Source organism: Photinus pyralis, unplaced genomic scaffold (genome assembly GCF_008802855.1).
Source record: "Photinus pyralis isolate 1611_PpyrPB1 unplaced genomic scaffold, Ppyr1.3 Ppyr1.4_LG4, whole genome shotgun sequence".
Lineage (NCBI taxonomy): Eukaryota > Metazoa > Arthropoda > Insecta > Coleoptera > Lampyridae > Photinus > Photinus pyralis.
The window spans coordinates 47,917,857-47,945,359 of record NW_022170511.1 but is presented as its reverse complement, the minus strand read 5'-3'; the positions used below and the strand labels follow the sequence as shown (position 1 = coordinate 47,945,359).

General features: G+C 35.0%; 1 protein-coding gene across 2 annotated transcripts; it reads left to right on the top strand.

Annotated features, from left to right (window-relative positions):
• Positions 1-488: 488 nt before the first annotated feature.
• LOC116168256 (exportin-5) lies at positions 489-26,973 on the top strand. Of its 2 annotated transcripts, XM_031483967.1 has the most exons (11): positions 489-605; positions 733-1,034; positions 1,081-1,302; positions 1,358-1,672; positions 8,116-8,265; positions 8,312-8,691; positions 17,214-17,583; positions 17,633-18,574; positions 18,629-18,752; positions 26,029-26,717; positions 26,766-26,973. In XM_031483967.1, exons 2-11 carry the CDS (start codon positions 759-761, stop codon positions 26,895-26,897), a joined length of 3,600 nt encoding a protein of 1,199 aa, XP_031339827.1. In that variant the 5' UTR covers positions 489-605; positions 733-758; the 3' UTR covers positions 26,898-26,973. The 2 variants fall into 2 exon arrangements, with proteins under 2 accessions (XP_031339827.1, XP_031339826.1); XM_031483966.1 differs by having other exon boundaries at positions 501-1,034.
• The last annotated feature ends 530 nt before the right edge of the window (positions 26,974-27,503 follow it).

Below are 27,503 nucleotides of genomic sequence, written 5' to 3'. Positions count from 1 at the left end.
GTGACTGCTGACTGGTAGACCACAAACAAACAAAAATGCTTCTCCGGTTAATCAACTGCAGTGGGGGAGGAAAATAAGAAAAAGCGAAGTATACGCCACCTATATGGGACCATTGCACATTTGTGCTGGTTAGTTGAATTTTTGGAACCGTCTTTCGTCCGTTTTTCCTTAGAAAACTATAGCAACTCGAATATCATGAAGTTAATAAATCACAACATCCATGAAAAAAAATATCTGAACTGAACTAACAAAAGGCAAAGTTACCGATAGAAAAAATCAGTATTGCGGAAACGCTGCCTCTAGGAGAGCCCTATAAAATAAGTTTTGTACCTATAATTTTTCATGCCAGTCCAGTTTCTGAACAAAGAACGGCCACAAGGTCATTTATTTGCAATAATGTACTCAAAATGTCAAAATTCTCATTGTTGTGAAAACCTTGGTCACGACTGACGAGCCGCCCCTGATTAATTGATTCGCGTATTGATAGATGTCACCGCATGACCGGCAAGCACTGCCTGTAATTTATTTGGGAAAAATTAAAAAAATCGCTATTTACTCTGTATTTACTTTATAAATACATTTATGTTTTAATAACGAAAGCTGATGTAAGAATTTTTATTATGCTGTCATATTACTACAGTTAATTGCATTAAAAAAAAAAGACACATTTGCAACACCATGCTTTTGTGTTGGTTAAAAATGTAAAGTGCATGCGGTGGTTTGAAATTTTAGCAGCAAAGCAGCCTTAACTCGGTGAGATGGCAGGACCAGACGTAGCGGGGCTTGCGGCGGACTTGGCTCGGGCCGTAGAACTCACGATGAGTGCAAGTGCGTCGCAAGCTGATCGTTTAAAAGCTTACAATGCCTGCGAGAGCTTTAAGGAGACTTCACCGCTCTGCGCAGAGGCGGGCTTGTTTTTGGCGGCCGACACGAGACACTCACTCGTCGTTAGACACTTCGGCTTGCAGCTTATGGAACACACCGTGAAGTACCGCTGGAACCACATCTCGCAGCAGGAGAAGCTTTTTATAAAGGTACCAGTGCACCTTTCGACGAGTTTTACCTGATTCAACTTTTCAGGAGAACGCAATGAAGCTACTGGCAGCTGGCGGTATAAGCGACGAACCGCACATGAAAGACGCACTAAGCCGCGTCGTCGTGGAAATGGTTAAAAGGGAATGGCCCCAACAGTGGCCCGGACTGTTGGCCGAACTGTCTGATGCGTGTGCCTGTGGAGAGACTCAGACTGAACTTGTACTGTTAGTGTTCCTTCGTCTCGTGGAAGACGTCGCTCTTTTACAGGTGATATCGATTTCGACTCCCCCCGCAGAATGTGACTTGTAACAATCACTTTTAGACGCTCGAATCGAATCAACGACGAAAAGACATTTATCAAGCATTAACAACAAACATGGCCGTAATTTTCGAATTTTTCTTAAGACTTATCGAACTCCACGTTAATCAATTTAGATTATGCAGCGAATCGGGCAATGGAATTAAGGCGAACTCGCACTGTAGAGTTGTACAAATTGTTCTCTTAACTCTTACAGGTTTTGTCGAATGGGTTTCTATGTCGCACATTATGGCACACGACGGTCGCCTGTTGCAAATTTTGTGCTTGTTGCTTAATGATATGGCATTCCAGTGTCCTGCAGCCGAGTGTTTATTACAGGTGAGAGAAGGTGATGCAAATGTACTACAGATAGCTAGCTCATAGGGAAATTTGGAAATGTAAAATTTACGCTTGTATATTTATAATGGTCTCCTTTATGAGCCTGCCTTAAAGAGCCATGCCTAATCTATATCACCAAAGTCCAAATATTTTTTGCTGAAAGCAGATATAATTCATTTGTTTTTTTTTACCCTACTGTATTGAAAACAGTGGTATTCACTCAGCTACAATGTTGCAATTTAACAAGTTAAAAATTTAAACATTGTTAAGATGCGAGCGAGTTACAGGATAGGACCATGTTAATGATCATGAAATTTTATACAGGGTGTCCCAAATTTTTTTTTAATTGACAATCCTAATTTTTCTTAACTACACCATTCTAAAAGAGTGCATCGAGTTAACATGTGTGTCAAATTTCAAATTTTTGTTTTTCATATGTTTTATCATTTTGACGCGTTTGAGCGAGACAAGAAATAAGAAACTAAAATTTGGAATACCCTGTACAACATTTTATTACATCAGAAAGAGAGCGTTTAAAAGACTAATCGACATGTCTGAGTTACCTAAAAAAAAACTTTGATTTACTGAATTTATTTCAAGGTAGAGATTCGCCGGTATATTAAAGAGACTTTGTATGGTAAAATTATTGTTAACCCAGGAAAATTAGCCTTTTGCCAGCAAATAAATATGCACAAGCTGGAAATAATCATAAGTGACAATAGGCATCCCAAATAAGTGTTAAATGCGTTTCGGACTTGTGCAACACTTTTGAAAAACCATAAAATTTTTAGACTTTTTTTTGCGCGAGGGGTATTTCACAGGGCAAACTTTTTTACACGTACTGCCGAAATTGGTACTGCTTGGTACTACCTGGTACTGCTAACTCTTGCCAATGTACTACTTGGTCTCGTACTCGGCCCTGCATGTTTACTGCCAGGTATTACCGGGTCCGGTTTGCATACTGCCATGATCCACGAAACGAAGACCGTTTTGTCGACATTTTTGTAATGCCTTCAAAAGAATGTTGCAATGATCAATAGTTTATTTACGACGCTAAAAGGTACTAAGGAATATTTCATTGCTTTACACTTGTTAATTATACAGTGAGCGGCTAAAATATAGAATAAATTTGTCTTGCGCATTTTTGCACTAAAGAGAAAATATACAGGGTGCGGCAAAAAGTAGATTTTGATACCAAAGTTGATTTTTTCAAAGCAACAGTATTTTTTTAAATTCCATTTTCGAATTCTGCTCATAATAAACATAAATAACTTTATTTATTAGACATTTTCTACAGTTCCTGTCTAAATGGCGTAGTTCAGACAGGGATAGTATCCGTGTCGGCTCTTCCACTCAACCCTTATTATGACGCACCCTGTATATGTGTACATATATGTGTGCTAGCAATTTTTTTTAACCTAACGCCTGATTATCAGTTGAATTTGTTCTACATTTTAGCCGCTCACTGTATATGAAATGCAGGGTGCGTTTTTTTTCATTTTCACTATGGAGATCTCGTAAACCATAAGGGATACAACGTCATTGAGGGTAAAGTTATGCAGAATTTTATGTTAATTAATGTTCGCACTCAAAGTTTCTTGTAACTCTACAAATAGCGAAGTTTTAGCCAAAAAACCGAAAAATGTCATTTTAAAAAATGCGCCAGCATTAATTTATTTCATAATTATTGCCATAAGAAATACATTGTAAACTTCAAGGCAAAAATCAAGGTTTGTTCCTAAATGAAGTACCACGTGCAGGGTTGCCAGATTGCGTACGGCCGTCTGCCGGACATAGGCTGCCAAACCCCCCCCCCCCCCCCTCCCCCATGGTTTTTAATCCCACCAGTAACACCTTTTACAACTCCAAAATTTAAGAATTTTTTTTATTTCAAATTGTTATAAATAAACAAATAAAACAAAGTATACATTCTTGCAATATAAGTAATATAAGGGTAAATACAGTGCACTTAATTTAATAATTGAAACATAAACATCAACATCGCTGTTTACACATAAATAGTCAAAACAAGAAAGTTAAACATATTTTTCTGATTTTCTTGCAAGTGTTAGTAGTTTTTTTTTGTTTTTTAATACAAAATCATAGAAATCCTATTTGTGATTTTGTCATATTTAAAAATTAAGGTGTTATTAGGTGCTTCAAAAGGAATCGTTTGACCTATTTGAAAAGTATTAAAATGAAATTTATTGTTCTGCCGGAGTTATATTCGCGCCTGCCGGGGGCCGGAGAGCACGATGTAAAACCTGAGATTCCGGCTGAATGCCTGACATCTGGCAACCCTGACTATGTGTTTAGCACCACCGATTTTGTAATTTTATTCTCTATCGAGTGACGTAAAAATTAAATATGGCGTCCATAAGAAAATGAAAGTTGATGTGATTTATTCGAAACCTCCAAATCATAAAAATGTTATTTTAGCACCATCAGAAAGCGGAGGAAAATTACAACGCGGTTTGTTAAGATTATGTTTTGATTTCTTTGAGAATAAATGAACGTTTGAAATTTTTCGTTTTTTTGGCGATAACTTCGCTATTTGTAGAGCTACAAGAAACTTTGAATGCGAAAGTTAATCAGCATTCAATTCTGCATAACTTTGCCCATTTACGCGAGATTATATCCCTCACAGTTTACGAGATCCCCAGTGAAAATGAAAAAAACTCACCCTGTCTATGTCCTTATACACTGTGTCCAAGATAAGGATGTCTATCATGGGGATCTCGGAAACCATACAAAATACGAAGATGGTTAAATTAGGGCAAAGTTGGGCAATTAATGAGTAATTGTCGTGCTTTAAAGAAAACCAGAAAATGATGATTTTATTTGAACGCATACAAAAAAAATAAAAAACAAAAGTTGGGAACTGTTGGTTTCAATGGGATGGTGCACGCGCGGACGATTTAGGCATTCTGAGCAGGTGCACCATCCTGTTGAAATCGATAGAGCTTCCAGATTTCGTTTATTTTGTACGGTACATAGTTGTATAATAAAAAATCCTACTTGATACAGTATGTACATTTTTTATGGGCCATATAAAAAAATAAAGTTGATGATGATTTCTCCGAAACGAAACATTGTATTGAAAATCTCTCAACGGTATCTTGTAAAGCTCAACTAATAATAATAATAATAATATGTTTAATGATATCTACATGCGTAAAAAAAATAGTATAATATACATACAAAAAGTGGTAATAAGAAAGCGTTTTTTATTTTTTTGTATCTACTCAAATAACACTAGAAAAAAATAAAAACGAAATCGGAAAATTTCGGTTTTTTTGGAATATCTTTGGAAGTAATCGGAATTTTCTGGTTTTTGTAATTGCTCATCTTTTTTCTAATTTGACAATCGTCGTATGAAGTATGGTTTCAGAGATAATTTTTGGTTTCATACAAAGTTGTACAATTCTAAGGGGGCTAACCGATGATCCCCCTGGGGATGACCTTGATCTGGACCTTCAAGGCTATTCCAACTTCAGAATTTTGAACGAAACCGGTTAGAGTAGAGCTCTTGGGTCTACGAAGGTAGGGATGATCAGATACGTCCCAAAATGTATGTACACACTTTGGACCTTTCAAGCGTGTCACATGTAAAATTTCAATCCCCTACGTATAAGGGTGGGAGGTTACAAATTTTTTTTATTAAAAAAAGCGACGACAATTGTGCGCAAATGATGTAAAAACTATGAACAAATATTTTTCAACCCCCACCCTTATACTACTACCCCCGACGCTTGGTCTTTGGTGTAACATGTTTGGGAGATGTAAATCGTGAATATGAAAATTTTGGGACGTATCTAATCCATTTCTACATTAATTGATAGATTTTCCGAGTGCAAAATTAGGAGGCCCCCTTCAGAATCCTAAAGTTTACCGTGAAGGTCGAGGTCAAGGTCACCACCTATTCGCCCCCTTAGAATTGTACAACCAAAAAAGATGATTCCATCAAGTTATGAAATTGTCTCAAGATAATCACCAAGATAATAGGAAGGATAACCTCAATATTTCTTTTTTTTTATTCGAAAAAAATGGTCAAATATAAGTTTGTATGCAACATGACGATCTATCCGATGGCGTATTGAAAGGTCCCGTTACACTAGAAATTGATACAACTTTTGTTTAAACCAACAGGTTTAATTAAACAGGATGGTGCACCGGCGGACGATTTAGGCATTGTGAGCAGGTGCACCATCCTGCTGAAATCGACAGAGCTTCCAGATTTTGTTTATTTTGTACCGTACATAGTTGTATTAGAAATAAAAAATGCTACTCGATACAGTATGTACTTTTTTTATGGGCCATATAAAAAAATAAAGTTGATTATGATTTCTCCGAAACGAAACATTGTATTGAAAATCTCTTAATGGTATCTTGTACAGTTCAAATAATAATAATTAATATGTTTACTGATATCTACATGCGTCAAAAAAATATAGTATAATATACATACAAAAAGTGGTAATAAGAAAGCGTTTTTTATTTTTTTGTATCTACTCAAATAACACTAGAAAAAAATAAAACCGAAATCGGAAAATTTCGGTTTTTCTGACATATCTTTGGAAGTAATCGAAATTTTCTGGTTTTTTGTAAAGCAAGATAATGGTTAGAGTAGGGCTCTTGGGTCTACGAATGTAGGGATACTACTACTACCCCCGACGCTTGGTCTTTAGTGTAATATGTTTGGGAGATGTAAATCGTATATGAAAATTTTGGGACGTATCTAATCCATTTCTACATTAATCGATAGATTTTCCGAGTGCAAAATTAGGAGGCCCCATTCAGAATCCTAAAGTTTACCGTGAAGGTCGAGGTCAAGGTCACTACCTATTCGCCCCCTTAGAATTGTACAACCAAAAAAGATGATTCCATCAAGTTATGAAATTGTCCAAGATAATGGAAGGATAACCTCAATATTTCTTTTTTTTATTCGAAAAAAATGGTCAAATATAAGTTTGATTGCAACATGACGATCTATCCGATGGCGTATTGAAAGGTCCTGTTACACTAGAAATTGATACAACTTTTGTTTCTCAAATTCAATGCATGTTTTTTAAGATGAATCAATTTACTGTACGACGACGTGTGGTTGATATACAAAAAAATTAAGAAATTCATGATTCAATATTTAAAAAACTTGTGAAATCTAGCATGCTGTGTTGCTGTCAGGATGCGCAGTGTCGTGCAAAATTAAATCCGCAAAACGGACCATTCAACAAGTTCATGTAGGGCTTTTCTGTATAACACGACAGACAACACGCGTCATGATAGCACACGGCATGCTAGATTTCATGTTTCTTAAATTTTGAATCTCGAATTTTTCCATTTTTTTGTAACGGGCGATCAAAAATGAGTTGCTGTCGAGTAGCTTTTGGAAGTTCAAGTTAAGTACGATTTCTTATGCAAACAAAAATTCCAAAGGTAACTTGAAAGCAACTCATTTTTGATCGCATAGTACAGCGTGTTTCAAAATGAATAGAGGGGTTTTAACATGTTATAATATTTAATACATCAAACTTACAGCCACAATTGTTATATCAAATGAAAGAGAAACTCAAACAGTTTTACATAATAGCCTACAAGTGTTCAATGTGAGCACCATTCGTCACTTGGCATACGTCAAGACGGTATACTAGTTCTTCCCAAACTTTGATGAGTGTCTCATTAGTAATTGCTGCAACAGCTGTTTCAATCCTGTTTCTTAAATCGGGAAGGTCGGCTGGCAGTGGAGGCACATACACACGGTCCTTAATAAACCCCCAAAGATAAAAATCACACGGGGTTAGGTCGGGTGACCGTGGAGGTCATGCGAAACAAGCCCTGTCATTAGCGCTTTCTAGCGGATTACAGCGGAAACATACGCACTGATGCCAACAAACAAAAACTGTTTGAGTTTCTCTTTCATTTGATATATCACTTGTGGCTGTAAGTTTCATCTATCAAATATTATAACATGTTGAAACCCCTCTATTCATTTTGAAACACACTGTATATTAACCATATGCTTATTTTATTATATGTTACTGTACTGCAAATTAATTAATCTTTTCAAAATTGCCTCGTAGTTTCAATATGCAATGGGATAGATCGTATATGACAAATTTTCTCGCCAAATAGAAAGAGATATTGAAAATTGAAGTGACCCTCTTATCTTGAACACAAACTATTTTTCTACCTAGAATCTGATCTGTACAATTAAAACATGCTCGCTTTATATTTGATAATAATGTTGACAGTCCTAGTAGTGTACTTCTAGATCTATGTGAATGAGTTCTTCTCCCAATCACTTTCCTAAGTAAGCAAAATTTAACAGTCCAAACCGTCGTAACCTGGGGTGAGCTATCTGTAGTATGTTTATTATTTATCTTTATTAATTCTGTACAATGATAGGATTTCATTATAAGTAAATAACATTATAATAATTGTAGATCGTGAACCGGAAGGGTAAGACTGAGGAACGCAAGCCTTTATTAATTCTGTTCAACGATCAAGCATCACAGTGCTTATTAGGCGCGGCAAAATCGCAAAACTTAAATGTAGACGAACAAAATTATTTATTTAAGAAGAAATTAATACAAGTAAGTCATGGCAACGTATTCCAACTGTTATATTGCATCACCGCAGGTTTTATCCGGCTTGGGCACGCAACTCTGTGCGCTGTGGGGCAAAGATGGAACGAGTAGACCGCAAAATTTTTCCATTTTCCTGGACGCCATCCTCGCATTTTCTAGTCATCCCAGTTTAACCTTAGCGCATTTGGCGAATCCCGTCTGGAACACTATGTTAAAGCACGATCACATCTCCAGAGATCCCATCTTCCTCTCGTATATACCTCAGTGGGTGCAGTGTACCGCGCCGAAAATTATTAAGGTCAACTATCCCGTCGGCAAATCTCCTTCTAATATAACGGAACCAGTAACTTATTGTAAATTAGATTTCGATTGTGATGAAGAATACTCGCAGTTCTTCCATAGGTGTCGTTCGGATTTTCTCGATACGTTTAGGTAAGTCATCCGATGGATTCAATTTTGTGCGATGAACCCAAAATCGAGCGTGCGTGAAAGTCTTGAGGGCTTATTATTTTTCACATTTGTTTTTCATTTTACTTAAACTTTCATAATTAAAGTACAACATAAAACTGGAAACTTCTCCATTGGTGATGTGCGCGCAAACTAATGAAAAATCCTACTTTAATATCGATAACAATGATTGAATCAATCTAATGGAACCTAACAAGTGTATGTGCAAAATGGCATTTATAAGAATTTGCAACTTATGCGGTGTGATTGATTTCGCGTGTTCAAGCGTATATTTCTTTTATTGTTAGATAAGAAAAAAGTGTAAATAAAACAAATTCTGATAAACCTACATATTCAAAAAAACAAGTGATATAATAAAACAAAAGAGTATCAGAATACAAAATTATTTTTTTTAATACAATGGTTACTTTTTTCTGCAATATTCTCAAAGAGCTTGAAATTCTCTTTACAATGATATTAAATAGGTTCTAATTACCTTAGGAATTAAATCTACAGTAATATTTTTAAAACCAATCGCAGTAACTGTGGAAATTTAAAAAAAAAGAGAGCCATCTTCTGTCTACAAAATGAGATTAGTGAACAATTTCACTTATACAGGGTGGGCCATTAGTGTATGGGTGGAAGATTGTGAGTTTATTAACGTGCATATATAAAATTCATAGTGGGGGAATGTTGAAGGACCCTTAAGGCTACAACGTAATAATATTTTCAACGAAATTGCAATTGTTATACAGGGTGATTTAGTTACATTTTTTAAATGGAACCCCTTGTATATTACATATTTCGATTCCTTGGTCAATTTTAGTGTGATTCTATGTATTACACATGATATCTAAAATGAGTCGAATTAGCCACAATTCGTCATTTTTTCAAAAAATAAATGTCCAGTAAAAATTGAATATCGCAGTTATCATAAAAGGCCGTGACTTTGCAGTTGCATTAATCATGAAATGTACTAACATACGCCGAACGGCTAAAGCTAAACTTCTTTTGTGTTAAAAGAAATCAAAGTAACTTGCTTTTTTTAAATGGAACTACCAAGTTTTTTTTATCGCATCAAATGTAGGATTATTACCTTTCTAACAATATAAGCATGTCGGTATGTATCTCTTGCTTATTTTTTGTAATTCAACAATTTCTAATCATTCAGTGTTTTTCGACTGTCAAAAGACTCTCAGTAATCAGTAGGCCGTTAAAAATTTAGAACATCAATTCAAATGATAAGGCATTTACCTCCAACAAAACAAAATCAAAAAGCGTGTTTCTCAAAGACCAATTTTAATTGATTGATTGAGCTTAATCAATTTGAATGGTAAGCCACGAAAGTCATATTGGAAATTATTGAAACAAAATAAAATGAAATAACATCTGTCAGTTTAGTTCATTGGCATTTACAATTCTGTTGTTAATTAGTTAAGTTAATTTGTTAGAAACATGGAATTTGAATAACATATTTTATTTTAAACGGTGCTCTTTACTATGAATTTTTAAGTAGGCACTCAATTTTTTGCTCTTCTACGCAATGTTCTGGTGCACATCGTAGAAGAAATGTAGTTTCAGCACGATTGTGCCCTACCTCATTTTGATATAAACGTTAAAGAATGGCTGAATCAACAATTGAGCAACGCGCTCTCCAGACCTTACACCACTAGACTTCTGATGGGGATACGTGCAAGAAACTATATGCAAAGAAGTCCCAATAACAAAAGAGCATTCGTAATGCTTTCGCATCCATAATGCCAGCTACACTTCGTCGTGTCAAATAATGACTTTCTAAACTCATCGACAAATGTGTGGTCTTGAACATTTATTGAAATAATTATTTTTCTCTTATTTTCATTTAAACTTTTTATTTTGATTTTTTTTAGTTTTTGTTTTGTTTTATGTGGAAAAAATTTTTTATAAATTCAATTGTTTAAAATTTTTAACGGCCTACTAATTACTGAGAGGCTTTGAAAATCGAAAAAAACTGTAAATTAGGTATTAGAACTTGTTGAATTACAAAAAATGTGTAAAAGACAAATAATGACATGCTTATACCGTTAAAAAGAAAAAACTTGGTAGTTCTATTTAAAAAAATCAAGTTGCCTTTGATTGAAATTTTGAAAATTGACGGAGTGATTTCTTTTAACACCACAGAAGTTTAACTTTAGCCATTCGGCGTACGTTAGTACATTTCATGTTTAGTACACTGCAAACTCGCGGCCTTCTAAGTTTTATGATAACTGCGATATTCAATTTTTACTGGATATCTACTTTTTGAAAAAGCAAAGAATTGCGGCTAAACCACCCATATTAGATATCATGTGTAATGCATAAAGTCACACTAAAATTGTCCAAGGAATCGAAATATGTAATAAAACTAATGTAATGGAAACTATTTTTTACGTTGGTTAGCTCAAGGGTCTTTCAACTTTGCCCCAACAATGAATTTTTAAATATTGGGCGTTAATAAACCCACATCTTGTCCACCCACACAACTAAGGCCCACCCCGTATAAGAACACAATGCAACCAAAATAATAATTATACAGAACTAAACGTGTTTAAGAGTTTTTTCGATGTATATGATAATACATGGAAGCAAGTGGCATGTAGTTGAATTTGCTAGTTATAATCTTCTGTAACTGCCTTTCATTTGTTTTTCTTCACTTCCTGTTGTTTAAATTTTATGTTTTTGGTTTAAATTCCACCGCTACTTGCAATTGTTTCTAAACACATTAATTGAGCCTTGGATGAAAAAATACTGGATTGCTGCCAGTCCAATTAATGGAAGCCAACATCTACAGCGCCTCACAGGGGCCAGAGCAGTTGTGCGTTTTGTGAACGAAATTTGAACACGTCAATGCATACGAGAATCGTTAATTTGGGTTTTTATAGCGATTTGATGTAATTTTTGTGGTTAGCTCAGTTGTGTTTACTATTTATATAATTAATTAAAAATGAGACACTGAAGTTGTTGGTAAAAAATGTGATGAATGTTTGATGCAGTTATAACCTTTAAAAACAAGGATATTAAACAGAAACGTTTCTTCGCGTAAGTAAAAGGCTAATTCGGTTCCTTCCAATTTTTCCCAAATACATCAAAATGAAAATTGTCGTAGTTTCTCTGGGACCAAGACAAGTTGAAGAAATGACAGTAGATGAAAATGTACCCTAAACACTTTTCGTGATCATCAAAATATGGACCTTAATCCTTGTGTAACACGGCCCACCGGTCATGTACTACACGTTATCTTGAGATGGTTTAGTCCTGCAATAAAAACATGCTACATTTTGTTAAATTAAAAGCTTATTTCCACGATCTACTTGGGTATCATTTTCCAAAAATTATATCTACTTCAAATTATTTATTATTATAAATTAATTCATCAGGTATAAAGTTAAAACAGTTATCGTATAAAATTTGTGTGGATTGCAAATTTCATATTTAGCGCCTCAGATTTAGTTTCTAATTTTAGGTCATAACCAGTGATGGGCGCTGCAGATGTTGGCTTCAAATTTAATATTACACGACGCTAGCAGTCCAGGTTTAAATGGGTCGAAGACTGTAGCTTAGTTTCTAAGGTAATTAGAACCTATTTAATATCATTGTAAAGAGGAATTTGGAGCTTCCTTTAATAATATAAGTTTTGTGATAGCCCAATTTCGTTCTCTCCGTCAAGTTTCTAAAGGTAAAAACATCTAATTGATGTTTTTTCTGTAGTGTTTGGTTATTAATGTAACCCCCTAAATTCGTCTGCTGATACATATGTCCAAATGGTTCAAAAAAGGAAAATGGAATTTTCAAAATTCCTATTTAATATCTTTACAACGGTGCGTTTTTTTGTCGTTAGCTCTAATGTAATGAAAATATAAAGATTTTTCTCAGCGGCATTTTACGGTGTATATACGGCAAGAACGCACAGATATCGTTAGCCATGTCGGCTTAAACAGTGTTTTTGCAATTATAACTTTTTAAAATATGGTGATAAGGCCTACTCTTAGACGAATCAGAATTTAAAAAAAAGTATAAATAAAAATTTATAGTGGTAACTTAACGAATCCAATGAGGGGTTATATTTTTGAAAAATATCTTTATAATTAAAGGCCAAGAATAAAAATGTATGACATTGCACGGAGTTAGCGGTGGTCGCTTTTCAACCGATTCGATGGGAGTCCCCTCCTTCTAGCAGTGTTTTTATTCACTTCAACTTCGCGTAAGTAGACATCTTGTTCATGCCTCTAATGATCTTTCTAAAATGATTTATTTTGATTTTCTCAATAAGTAATACATTTAATAACTTATAGAGGCTTCATCGTTTGTGCTATGCTCATTTTTTTGCGTGTCATGTGAGTGCTTTTTAACAGACACTTCCACTACAATCATACAATTGAGCAAGCATGCATCTTTCAATTTTTTTGCCAGGAAACACCGTAGTTTTACATCCAAAAAAGTAATTATTGTATTGGCTTTTGAGACATTTTTGGCATTGCAAATAAAAAATATTAATACAAACAACTTGTTTTAGACGAACTAAACAGAAATGGCAGTTATGATTTTATTGGGAAGTCCGGTATCTGGTTTGTCAGAATGGGGTTAATTATACCCCTCACATTTAAGTTTCACCCATATTCTTCACAATTAGACGATATTTAAGGATGGGTGTCAACTACTTTTCCATATAAATATTGATTAAAATGCTTTCTTAAGCTGTGCTGTTTTAGGCGTCAGGTGGAAATTAATTATCATTTGCCAGTTTAGACCACAATTTTTGCTTCCCAACTATTTTATATTGTAACAACGGGAAATCGAAATAGACTTCGAATAGGTACAAATCATACAATATTTGTGATTCTTTTGAAATACGGTCAGTAAATTCATATGCTCTTTACAAGTCTAAGACTGTCAACATTTGAGCCCGCAGTAACTCCTAGTTTTTTGCGACCCGTTAAAACAAGCAGTGCACTAAAATGTTATCATTTCACTTTCCAATAAAAAATTATGCACAATATCACTTGATGTGTTGATACAAAGATGTTATAATGGCGACCCTTCAATGTTTGAATTTTTCTTAAGTATCATTTTTGAAATTGGCCCATCCCTGCTCTACCTAAAGTAAATTGTAGTTAGTTTTTTTGAACACCTTTCCATACAGATGGCTTTTCGATTCGCTTGAATGACTTCCAAACATCGCACACATTGATGTAGGGATATGAATTCTTACTGAACCCCTATTTCAAAGGATGCAAATATTATACGTTTTCAGTTTCAGCTGATTCACAGTAAGAAGCTATTTTGATACAGGAGGATACCTTAGGCGATTTTTAACGAGGGTAATTACTGGGTTCCTTCCTGACAGTGTTGTCTGATGAAATATATTCTAATTGATTCCTTGTTATAATATTCTTTGTTCTTAATTTTTTATTATTTAAAAAACAATTGTAGGATTTTTGTACCTATGCGCAGTCGCAGTTCTATTTTCGATTTCCCGTTTACCAATATAAATGAGTTGCGAGCAAAAGTGTGGTCCAAACTGGCAATTGATAAACTTCCACCTAAAACTGACGCCTTAAAAGAGCACTGCTTAGAGTATTTTATTTTTATCATAATAATAATAATAATATGTTTACTCTGTGAGTCAATATTACATTGACATAGACATAGTCACTACATTAACAAAAACACGATTAAAAAACCATTTAAAAATTTTGTGTATATCACAGTTGGTCAATTAAATCACAGTGTATGCAAATCGCTTGGTTTTTATAAAAACAATGCGCACTTGAAAAAACTTTTTTTAGTGCCGCTTTAAATGCCATGTCGCCTGTTTCAAATTGCTGCTAGATGGAAGGGAATTATATATTTTTGTGCAATTGTACAATATGGTTCAATGGACAATAGTGTTTGTATGATGGAAAAGCAGTTTGACTCCCATCTTAAATACCTCTAATTGTGAAGAATATGGTGGACTTAAATGTGAGGGGTATAATTAACCCCATTCTGACAACCAGATACCCGGACTTCCATAAAATTATAACTGCCATTGTTTTAGTTCGTCTAAAACAAGTTTGTTTGTATTTATATTTTTTATTTTGCAAATCCAAAAAATTTTCTACAAAGGAATATTAATCCATTTAAATTATATTTTTACCCAGGAAAGTTGTGGGGTAGTTTTGATTTCTTTGATTCTATATGTTTTTTGGGGTGCTGAATCGAATCTGAGGTTTGCCAACAAAATTTCATGACGCAACATTGAAAAAAATAACAAATGAAGTTTGAAAAAGATATTTTTTTGGCAGTTTTGTGGCTTACAACTTGAAAACTATCAACTTTTTCGAAAATAACCTTCCTATTCAAAATGATAGTACCTAAAATTTCCTTCAGATTCCACTATTTAGTTTTTTCCTCGAATGAACGGTTCGGGTTCAAGCGCCAGTTTGAAATTGGCGTATTCGGCTGCCTCCACGAAACATAGTTTTTTTTCGCACTAAAACCTAAATTAATAATTAAGGGTCCGTCAATAAATGAATTCCTTGCATTTACCTACTATTATTTGAACTTTATATGTAAGAGTGATTTTTTCATTTACATAACGTTCAAGGTGTTTATTGTAGCCCATAATTGTATGAAAAGTTAATTTTCTAACGAAAAACGGTATATAATATTATTATATTATTTATAATATATAATACTTATAACTGTGCTATCTAAAACTATTTCCCACTCTCTTCCGAAGCAGATAAAGAAATTACAAGACCCTACGGTAGCATCGTTTCAATAATTATTGTTGAATTTGGAAAAGTTGCGCTGGGGTCATTATTAATTTCAAAAAATTCAAATGGCAAAAGGGGTATATTGATTTTCCTATTCACGGCATTATCCTCCTGCCCCGGTATCTGAAGAATCACGTACACTTTGAGTTTTTATAGGAATGTTATTTCTATCAATGTTTAGGTCTCAATACACTATTCCAAGATTGTGAGCCGATGTCGTTTTGAAGGTCTTGTGAAGGAGTGGGAGAGTTTTATACCCAGGACGGAACAGTTATACAATCTTTTGAGGAGGCGGTAGACAATGAAAAGTACGGATTTATATTTGCACAGAATATAATAAAAGATGGGTATTCTGCGGATGCAGCCGCCAAATACGCCAATTTTCAACTGGCGCTTGCACCCCAACGGTTCAACGATGAAAAAAACTAAATAGAGGAATCTGTAGGAAATTTTATGTACTTTCATTTTGAATAGGAGGGTTATTTTAGAAAAGTTTATAGTTTTCAAGTTGTAAGCACCAAAACTGCAAAAAAATGTCTTTTCAACTTTTTTGTATTTTTTTTCAATGTTGCGTCATGAAATTTTGTTGGCAAACCTCAGATTCGGATTCAGCACCCCAAAAACATTATAGAGTCAAAAAATCAAAACTACCCCACAACTTTCCCGCTAGATTGCCCGTTAGAGCACAAATGGCCTTGTTATTAATAACAATAATTACTTTTTGGATGTAAAACGTGACGGTGTTCCTGGCAAAAAAATTAAGTGGCTGCATGCTTGCTCAATTTATTGTATGATTGTAGTGGAAAAGTGTCTGTTAATAAATACACTTCACATGACACACAAAAAGATGAGCATAGCACAGCGATGAAGACTTCTATAAGTTATTAAATTTATTACTTATTGAGAAAAATCAAAATAAATCAATTTGAGAAGATTCAGTTCGAGATGAACAAGAAGATGTCTACTTAACGCGAGTTGAAGTGAATAAAAACATTGCTTGTAGGAGGGGACTCATCGAATCGGTTGAAAAGCGACCACCGCTACTCCGTGCAACGTCATACATTTTTCCTCCTTGTGCCTTTAATTATAAAGATATTTTCAAACTATACCCCTCGTTGGATTCGTTAAGCTGCCAGGTTGAAAAGCGACCACCGCTACTCCGTGCAACGTCATACATTTTTCCTCCTTGTGCCTTTAATTATAAAGATATTTTCAAACTATGCCTCTCGTTGGATTCGTTAAGCTGCCAGCTATAATTTTTATTTAAACTTTTTTTTAAAATTCTGATTCGTCTAAGAGCAATGGCGTTATAAACGATATTTTAAAAAGTAAATTTGCAAAATACATATATAAGATAATTAAAAAAAGAACTTTTTGAAAACACTTTTGAGCGCGCGGGAACTCTACTATAATATTACAGAAAAAGTTACCGTTCTATTTAAAAAAATTAATTTGTTTTCTGATGCTCTTTTGTTATTATTATCACTTGGTTTTCGAATATTTAGCTTTATCAAATTGAAGTAGTGTATATTTTTATGGACACGCAAAATCAATCACACTGTATAACATTTCCAACATTACTACTTACACTAAAACCGTGCATACGCCGACAAATATTTTATTAATAAAATCATATTTTAACATTGCAACCTTTCATGCAAGAATTCTGGGTTCATCAATTAACCTGCATATGATGCAGTAACAGTTTGAAACCTTGCGTAATTATTCTAGACAAGCGACAGTCGTAGCACCATTAGTCACATTCGGATACGTGGAGCAGTGGCTTGTGAAATGTCTCCAAGTTCCAAATTTAATATTTGGACTGAACATATCGGATCCGATGCATCTCGAGTGGGACGCGTTGGCCACATGTCTCGAAAGTATACTCAGTCGCTTGCTGCAAGCGTACGAAAGACCGTCCATCTCGTCCGGTCTTCGACTATTGCAACTTTGTCTGGCGTACGATCCCGTCGATCCGCTGATCCTGTCGACGCTGCTCACCTGCATATCCGCGCTCTTTGTGTTTCTCAGCATGTCGTCCGGTCAAATGGCGCCGACCGTCAATTCGGTCGCGGTATCTGGCGCGGTACTCTTACCTCAGGTTTGTGCACGTTGGCGTCGCTTCATAATTTTTGTAAGTTTTGTTTTAGGTGTTGGATAAAATCTTTTCCGCGTTAGTCTACTCGCCGAAAGGTCAAACTAAGGATACGAGAACTAGGGCGGTTAAGAACGTGCGTCGACACGCCGCGTCGCTAATGGTGAAAATCGGCAATAAATACCCGCTATTGCTGTTGCCAGTCTTCGACCAGATCCGCGCGACCATTTCGACTTTATCGGCGGCGAATGCGCACGCGCAGCTCAGCGTGTTAGAGAGAGTCACCCTGCAAGAGGCTATGCTCTTGATCTCGAATCATTTTTGCGATTACGACCGACAGAGTACGTTTGTTGGCGAAGTCATGCAGGACGCGAACGCGCAATGGATGACGCTAGCGGCGGCGGGCGTTTTCAAAGGAGCCGGCGAATTTATGAGTTTTGTCGGTCTCGATAAACCGCCGTGCCAAATTCCGAATCAGGATCCGTGCGGACCCAATCGTAGCAATCTCGTATTTTGTGTAAATTTATTGCTGGGCGCCATCAAACGGTGCGCCTGGCCCGAAGATCCCGAAAGGGCGACGCGAGGAGGTTTCGTTGTTACGTATACGGAATCAGGAAATCCGGTATGTCGAAATCCGGCCGCCCCGCATGCCGTTCCCCTACTGCCACATGTTTTGGCACTGATTCGAATCTTTAACGAGCTGTTCCTACCCGCCGCTCAATCTATTTTAAATGAGAACTTTAGAGGCTGTTTGGCAATGTTAGAAGTTGAACGGGCGAATTTACTGGGACTGGTGGGCCATCATCCGACGGCAGAAGCTAGCGACACCCAAGCTACTAATCAGAGCCCTTTCGAACGTATGCAAAGGTTTCTCACTGGATTGCACGAGAGTTGCTACCACATGATGGGCTCCGTGGGACCATCCTTGGGTCGGGACCTGTACACGTTACCCGACCTTGGACCCGCCATTGTGACCAGCATTTTGTCATCTTTACACGTTAGTATAGCCGTAAATCTGCCGGTCGATTAATCACAAATGCTTTACTTGTAGACCTTACCCGATTATAGGTTGCGACCGATTATCCGAGTTTTCCTAAAGCCATTCGTCTATTCTTGCCCGCCTACATTTTACGAAGCTGTACTGCTACCAATTGTAACTCATATCGCTCCAATAAGTGAGTATTCTCTGTCCAATGGACTGGCAAATAATTTGACAATAATATTTATGTATTTCTGCCTTCTAAGAAAATGTGCTTTGAGCGCGTAAAATAAAACGAAACACGCACGCGTTTTACTGTTTCAAAACGGTCACACTTCGCATACAAGATAATTTGGTTATTCAATTATCTGTAGTGCCTAGTAAGTATTTTTTGAATCACTGAATCACCATTTATAATAATAATAATAATTCTACTTCTATATTTGAATTGGTTGCACTTGATTCTGCATCTACTATCATATTTTCTGTTCTTCTTTTAACATTATGTCTGGCTTTTCGATTTCTCGAAAAAAAAACTATGAAATAGGTGAATAGAAAAAGTTTTATGAAATTTGATTCACTTTGAAATGACTTTACTGTTTGATAAGAGATCAGGGGATTTTTTACTTCAGTTCTAAGTTGACAATTTAATTACTAAAAGTTTTCAAATACCTTTTGTACATTTCTTGTTTTTTTAATTTTCTCAAGTTTTCAAAATATCTGGAAACATTTTAAAAGTATGCAATTTTTTGAAATTTTCTCCATCCAAGTTTGATAAATTTTTAATTTCATTTGAGTTTTTGACTTTTATTTTGAAGTCCCAATTTTCTCGATTTTCGAATTTTCGTAATTTTCAATTATTTCTTAATGTTTAGAATTTGTTATACTTAAGCCGATTTTTCTATTATTTTTAATTATTGAGTTTCCTGACTTTTCCTGATTTTGAATTTATGTTTATTGATTTTGAAATTGTATACGCGTCAGATTTTCATTTTTCTAGGTCGTAAGTTTTATGAATGTTTATTTCGTGGCCTCAAATAAGCAAAAGCTTCTTGAATTTCGTTGAAATTGTGAAGTTTTAATTTTTTCGAATATTTAATGTTATTTTTTGAATTACATATGTGCATATTCGAACTTCTCAAGTTTTCAATTGAGTTTTATGATCTTTTTTGCGATTTTTTAAAATTCTGTTCTAACCTTTCCTTGCTGTTTTCACATTTATGTACTTTAATTTTTCCGAATTACTGATTTTTCACATTTTTCATTTTTGGAATTATTTTCGTTGCATCCTGTATCTCAGAAACAAACATACAGTAAAACCATCATAACCTTAGAAAATTTGCGCATGCATGTTCGGATTCGTCCGCACTTGATCGGCGTTTCTTACCAGGTTCGGCTATAATGTACAGGGTGGCCAACTAAGAATGCGAGGTACTGTATCTGAGAATCTATTCATCGTAGAGGCTTGCGGTAAAAAAATTTATTACTAAAACGGCCACGAGAAAAACCTGGAAAATATTTTTAAATTTCTGAAATGACCGCTAGGGGGCGTAACTGCAATCTGGAATCTAAAAATGTGATGTTTCTATGAATTCCGCTATATTAACCTAACAAAAAAATACCCGGTCTTTGAAGTCGACGATAATCTGAACAATTTTTGTTTGACAATTTTTCCTGTATGTCTAAAAATGAAGTGGTGGGGGGTATTCAAAGGTTTCCGTAAAGAACACCCTGTATCTTCGAAACGACTGGGCCGATTTAAACAAACTCGGGTTAGTTCAAGAGAGCTATTCTTCAGCTACAAATATTATACTATTTGAAGTTTTGTTAGTTTCACATATCACCGCTTGAGGGCTTTTTTCGACGTACCGACAGAAATGGTTAATTTTCTCAAAAAAATTAAATGCATTAGTTCGATTTTTTTTTCAAGCAAAAGTACCTAAATGATGCCTAAACAAACTCGCGAAAACAGTATCTCGATATCTTGAGATATATATATATTTTTATATCGTGATGGCCAGCATTTCGAGCATTTACGGCGGCATTAAAAGCTTCCTTTTTTAAATCGATCCACCTTAGGGCCACAAATTATATAATAAAAATAATTCCGGAAAAATTATCTTAAAAAAATAAAATTTTGCGGGATAAAATTTTCTTTGGCCTAAATTTTAGGTTAGGAACAAGATATCGAAATGCGGTTTTCGCGAGCTTGTTTAGGCATCATTTAGCTACTTTTTCATGAAAAAAAATCGAACCAGTGCATTTAATTTTTTTGAGAAAATTAACCATTTCTGTCGGAATGTCGAAAAAAGCCCTCAAGCGGCGATATGTGAAACTAACAAAACTTCAAATATTATAATATTTGTAGCCGAAGAATAACTCTTTTCAATTAACCCGAGTTTTTTAAAATCGGCTCAGCCGTTTCGAAGATATAGGGTGTTCTTTACGGAAACCATTGAATATCCCCCACCACTTCATTTTTAGAGATACAGGAAAAATTGTCAAACAAAAAAGGTTCAGATTATCGTCGTCTTCAAAGACCGGGTATTTTTTTGTTAGGTTAATATAGCGGAATTCACAGAAAAATCACTTTTAGATTCCAGATTGCACTTACGCCCCCTAGCGGCCATTTTAGAAACATAAAAATATTTGCCAGGTTTTTTTCGTGGCCGTTTCAGTAATAAATTTTTTTACCGCAAGCCTCGACGATGGACAGGTTCCCAGATACAGTACCTCGCATTCTTGTTTGGCCACCCTGTACATTCGGAACAGAAAACTACAACCAGAACAGAAGTAGTATTTGCACATTACTCACGGTATTAATGTCAACATAATTAAGAAAGTTATCGATTATTTATTACTAGTTAATAACACATTACTCAATTCTACAATAGTCATTTAACAAACGAAAACGATGAAAACTTGCGGCCTTAACAATGACTACTTCTTACTGGGAGTGTACAATCCCTTCCCATGCCTTCTATATTAGCTGCGCAAAGCATACTTTTTCTAAGGTTACAGTGGTTTTACTGTAGCTAGATTGTTTCTGTTTGTGGTATTAAAAGTTTCACAAAAAAGTGGCACAGGGTCACGAAAACCGCAAATTTCTATCATTAAAAACAGTTGAGATACACCACAGTCTCGACCAAAATAGGACACACAGTGCATATTAATACTAGGTACTCCATTGAATCATATTTTGTCCATCAGAAAATAAGTAAGTAAGGTCTGAGAGCCCTGGGATCTTGCACTATGACTAAAAATTCATATAAATAGGTCCGAAAACGCTTCGTTACCAATCTATACAGGGTGTTATAATTTCACTGTACAGGGTGAGTAAAAGTCAAATAAATACATCTACTATGAAACATTAAAAAATAGCTTACAGGGTGTTTTTTTGATAGATCCAAAATTGCAAAACTTCATATTAAAAAATCTCACTTTTTTTAAATGGAACACTGTATATTTTTCTGTCATCTTTTAGCTCTTCCAAAAACCTTCAACTTTTGATAATAAAGTCCTATACCTATCTGATATTTTTCAAAATATCTTTGTTTTCCTGGTTTTTATATTCTAATCTTAAATATGTAATTTACATAATAATGAGGTGACCATGCAAAAAAAAGGAAATGTTTATCTGCCTCGTCCAAAGTTAAAATCATATTTATTCGTTCATTTTTGGAATAATTCATTTAAGTCTAAATTTGATAGTAAAAACATAAACAAATATCTATTCCTAGTTTTTATATTTTATTCTGAAATAAGTTCTAATTTACATAATAACGAGGTGAATATGAAAAAAACTGAAACTGATATCACTAACTGGATGACATTAGGAGTTAAATTAAATTTGCTTTGTAGTCAAATGTTTTTACTTATTCTCTAGTTTTTGGACTTAAAATAAATTGTTTGAAAAATAAATTAATCGATATGATTTTCCTTTTGGACGAGATAGATAAAAATTGTTCTTTTTTTGCATGGCCACCTAACTTGTACTTATTTAAGATTAGAATATAAAAACAAGGAAAACCAAGATATTTTGAAAAATATCAGACATAGGTATAGGACATTATTATCAAAAGTTGAAGGTTTTTGGAGGAGCTAAATGATGACAGAAAAATATACAGGGTGTTCCATTTAAAAAAAGTGAGATTTTTAATATGAAGTTTTGCAATTTTAGACCTACCAAAAAAAAACACCCTGTAAGCTATATTTTTTATGTTTCATAGTAGATGTATTTATTTGACTTTTACTTAACTGAGGATAAAAGATATAAAATCTGGAATTAAAATTTAAGTAATAATTTTGACAATATATACTGACGCTTGCAAATCCCCAATTTTTCTTAAAAATTGAATTATCTTTAAAACTACTAGCTTTTCGAATATTAATCATATAATAAAAAAGACGTACAATTTCACGTAGAATTCAAAAATACATTCAAATACAGTGGGTTCTATTTAAAAGAATGTACCATTTTGGCGCCCTACTTTGTGGGCGCACCCTGTATAATTCCAAATATTTTTAAAATGTGGAGAATATTCAACCATATCATAATACAAAAGCACTCTATCGAAAAATCTTGTTTTCAAGGCATGAAGTTACTCCGCGCAATCGTTGACTCACAAGGTCGCGAAAACAGTAAATCTCTATGTTTTAAAACAGCCGAGATACACTGCAGTCTCAACCAAAATAGGACACACAGTATAGAGAGATAGGCATGAAAACTCAAAGTACTTTCTGTGTATCTTCTTTAACATTGACCTATTCAAAAGGTATCTTCCTCTTTTGTGAAAGGGAATTTTATGTCTTTGTACCCAACTCCAAATTTGTTTATGTTGGGTGATATCTTCCGATTGATTTACATAGAATTGTAAACAACGCACAATAATATTTAACATCTGCCGTATCTATTTCTGGCTATACGTTTTGTGACCTGGTTGTCGCCCTCTGGGAATGACCACGATTTTGTGCTACTAATGTACGACTCCCTCGTCTCTTATAAAGCCTAAATTGCACATTTTTTCTTCAATTTTATGAACTTACAAGATGGAAGCTATAATAATAGCAATAAGTGGCATTTCTTAGATTACTTGAACATGCTAATTGTAATTAAAATAAATGTTACATAATGCAAACGGTCGAAGTTCAATTCTGTGGTGAGACACCCCAGACTTGCTCTATCATTTAACTTCACCCAAAACTAAAAAACAATTAGTGGAATGAAATAGACATAATTAATTGTTTGGCTCGCGTAGAAGTAAGTAAACGAAATTATTATTATTAATTATTAATTTTCTTTTCTTTTTATAAACTTAAGATTGTGTATTTCTTTCTATTGAATCCAAATGTGTAATTAAAAACAAAACAACATCATATTTTTGAGTTAACAAACGTGATTTTTTGTGTGAAACACTTTGTATGTTATTACCAGAGACATGGAGTGGTTATTACACCCTGTGACGGCTTATTAAATCTCTACAAAACTTCTTAACGCACCACACCCTTCATAAACCAAGATCTTTTAATTATAATCATTTCGATCCAGTTACCCATGAAAATAATGAAAATATTTAAAACAATAACTGGTCGGGTAGAACAAAACAAAAATAACAGGTGAAATTAAGGAATACATTACAATTACAACAGATACCTATGTTAAAGAAGGTGTTCAAACGCATATTTTCTAAGGAATAAACTTAAACAGCAGAAGGTCATTTTACCATTTTCATAGATAACTAGATCGAAATGACTATAAACTGTTTCAAACCAATACGTATAGATACAAACGGACGGGCAGAAAGTCCAAATGACCAAAATTTAATCAGTTAGTTCCTTGACCATTGTAAAAGTCTGTACACAGACGGGCGGACGCACAAACAGTCCAAAATCAGCTGGGGCGCTCATTACTAATTGAACTATGTTTGAAATATTTTGGCTATGATGCATTAAGAAGTTTTGTAGAGAATTTAATAAGCTGTCATATGATGATACAGGGTGTTCCATATAAAAAAGTTACATTTTTGTTATTATCTGAAAAATGCAGATGTTGTTTTGTTTTTTAAATTACAGATTTAGATTCAGTAGACAAAAACATGCACAATTTTCTTTATTTAACCGTCTTTCTGTTGTGGACTTAATTAGAAACGGACTGTATACACGGGAATATTACTTAACTTGCTATATTGTGTGAATCGCTTGAACATTTGCGTTTTATGCAGTGAAGGAGTGATTAATTTGAAATGCCGACTACTAGAACTAAATTTAATTTTGTCATACAGGGCCGCTGATAAGTCTGGAAATGATCAATTATTGGAAAAAATATACAAGGTATCGAAAAAAGATTTGTACAGTAGTTTTAGGGTTCTTTAATGTCTACTAGGCAATTGTAACTATACAAAGCTTGTCATAAACGTGCGGCACCTCAAATTACATATTTTTTAAATGGAACACCCTGTATATTATTCGATATTTCTCTTTCAATTTTAATCAAAGTTTGTATGAATCATGGTGTACCTAAATTCAATCGTTTCGGGTTATCAAGTTTTGAATTTTATGAAATACAGATGCAGAATGTAATAATCTTCTTTTGATCCATTCTGTTTCTTTTAACTTTAACTATAAATTTAGGTTGGTAACGCAAAATATATTCTACAATATTGACAAATGCCAACAATGACAAATAATGACCTTCAATTATTGTTCCAATTGAAGTACTTAAAATTGAAGAAAAACTGACACATGAAAACAATTGATCTTCCAGAGGAACTCAAAGGGAAGGGCTGAGGGTTAAAGGGTTCAACCGCTGTTGTGTTGTAGGTCGTTCTTCAGTGCCACAAGACCATTACCGATTTTCTCCAAATAGCAGATTTTGTAGTCTTACAGTTGTATATTGCGTCTGCTGTGGACGAGTTCATTTTTTGTAGGATTAGGGACACAAAGATCTGCAAAAACCTAGATGGCGTTGGAAAGCCTTTCAAACACTATGGAAAGTTTTCCAGAAAGTATGTTGTTTTTTTATAGCTCTGGAAAGCACCTAAGGTACTTAGACTTGTTAGACCCTCCCAAACATTTTTTTAGACTTCTACCAGACCTTTTCGGAACGATGTTAAGGAAAAAAATGAAGAACGTCTGGTCTACGTCTTTGTCTTTTCAAAAAGGTTTCACAAGCATACCGAACATCTTTAACACTTAATTTTTGCGAAATCGACTGATCTTTGAAATGGAAGAAATGTGTTTTCAATTGTTAATTTTTGTCTATGTACATTTTAAAAAAAATCGTTGTGCATACGCAACATTTCTGCCAATAATTTTGTTTATTTAATTGCGCGAAATGAGTTGTAACCATCGGTGAGTGGTGTGTTTCGTCTTATTTTACTTCATTGACACTGGCATTTTTTATAAATGGCAGAAATGCTACATTGTTTTAAATTAGTATGATTTACCACTCTACAATGTGAGTTAAATTGTAGTGGTGGAGCGCCTGCATACTAAATGGCAGTTAGTGAATGAGTTACGAGGCCGTGAAGCCGCCGAGGACAACGCTGACACTCAAGAAGTACTCGAAGACATATTGACAAGGGCATTAACGAGAGAATATTTAGACTTTTTAAAGGTTGCCTTAGTTGGCGGCAACTTAATTCCCGACACAATGGAAACCGACGAACTGAGCATGGACGCGCCGCCCCCGTCGACTAGAACCAATTTGACTGCGGAAGTGATTTCCGATTTAGGTACTTTGCTCTTACGGTCCGAGAAGACCTGCCAATCATTGGTACTGGCAGTTCTGGGCGCTCTCTCATGGATTGACAGTACTGCATCGCTCAAAGGCACTCAGCTGACCGGGCCGATTGTAAGACTGTTAGTTACCGATCACACTTTAAACGGCGCGATGGCCGCGCACGTAATGGCCGCTATTTTACACGGCCTCGCATTCCACGGTCAGCACGAGGCCAATCAGGGCAGTCTGCTAACTTTAGGCGCGCAGATGTACGAATTACTGCGACCGTCGTATCCCGAAGTGTTGGTCGTCATGCAGCAGATTCCAGGAGTGAATCCGGTCGACTTGCAAAAGTTAGACGAGCGCATTTCCGGCTCGACCAGCAAAGGTAACAAGGTTGAAAAGGTAAAGAAGGACTTATTTAAGAAAATTACTGGGACGGTAAGTCGCCGGTTGTTATCTCTCGGTACTTAAAAGTTTAATGTTTAGTTAATTGGACGCAGTGTTGGACAATTGTTTAAGAAGGAGGTGAAAATTGCAGACTTGCCACGTTTGGAATTGCGAAAGAAAGGCGAACAAAAAGACATTATGCCAGATTTGCGGAATATTTTTAGTGTGTGATTTCACTTCTAAATAAGTGTCATCTAATTTTGTTATTTTGTATTTGTACATTCCTTATAATTATACAAAACAAAATTACAATTTGTATATAATAAATTTGTTACATATATTCAATTGTTCTGGTGTTAACTCGTTCAAGATTGCAGGTCAGTATTATTTTTGTTAATAAATAATATTAGTCTGCTAAGGGAACAATAACAGTCGACTGTCGCTGTCTTATCGCCGTCTATGTATACTTCACATTTGTTGGGGAATTGCAGATTATAGTACCTCCCCCATTTCCCAATCCCTATTTGATTGATTTATTTTATTTTTGAATTTTATCTAAGTGGAAGGGGGGGGGGTTGACAAGGCTGCTCTACTAACCTAACAAATATCCATGTTCGAACCAGGGACCCTTAGTACCACAGTCGCGCTTCCACGCCACTGCCACACAGGCCGGAATGATATACATAACATTTTATCCTGAGCCAACAACATTCTCAAAAATATTTCCCTCTTTTTTTTGTGTTATGAGAAAATTGTTTGACATTTTTGGGGCTTTTTTAACTTGACAAGATTAATTATAACTGCGGCAAGCGCCATGTGGCTTTTTCTTTTACCTAC

Excerpts from the sequence above, each read along its gene's own strand:
- LOC116168256 (XM_031483967.1), top strand. The coding sequence starts at position 759 with ATGGCAGGACCAGACGTAGCGGGGCTTGCGGCGGACTTGGCTCGGGCC. Across the intron at positions 8,266-8,311 it reads TTAAGAAGAAATTAATACAA|GTTTTATCCGGCTTGGGCAC; the intron begins GTAAGTCATGGC and ends GCATCACCGCAG. Across the intron at positions 17,584-17,632 it reads GCGCGGTACTCTTACCTCAG|GTGTTGGATAAAATCTTTTC; the intron begins GTTTGTGCACGT and ends GTTTTGTTTTAG.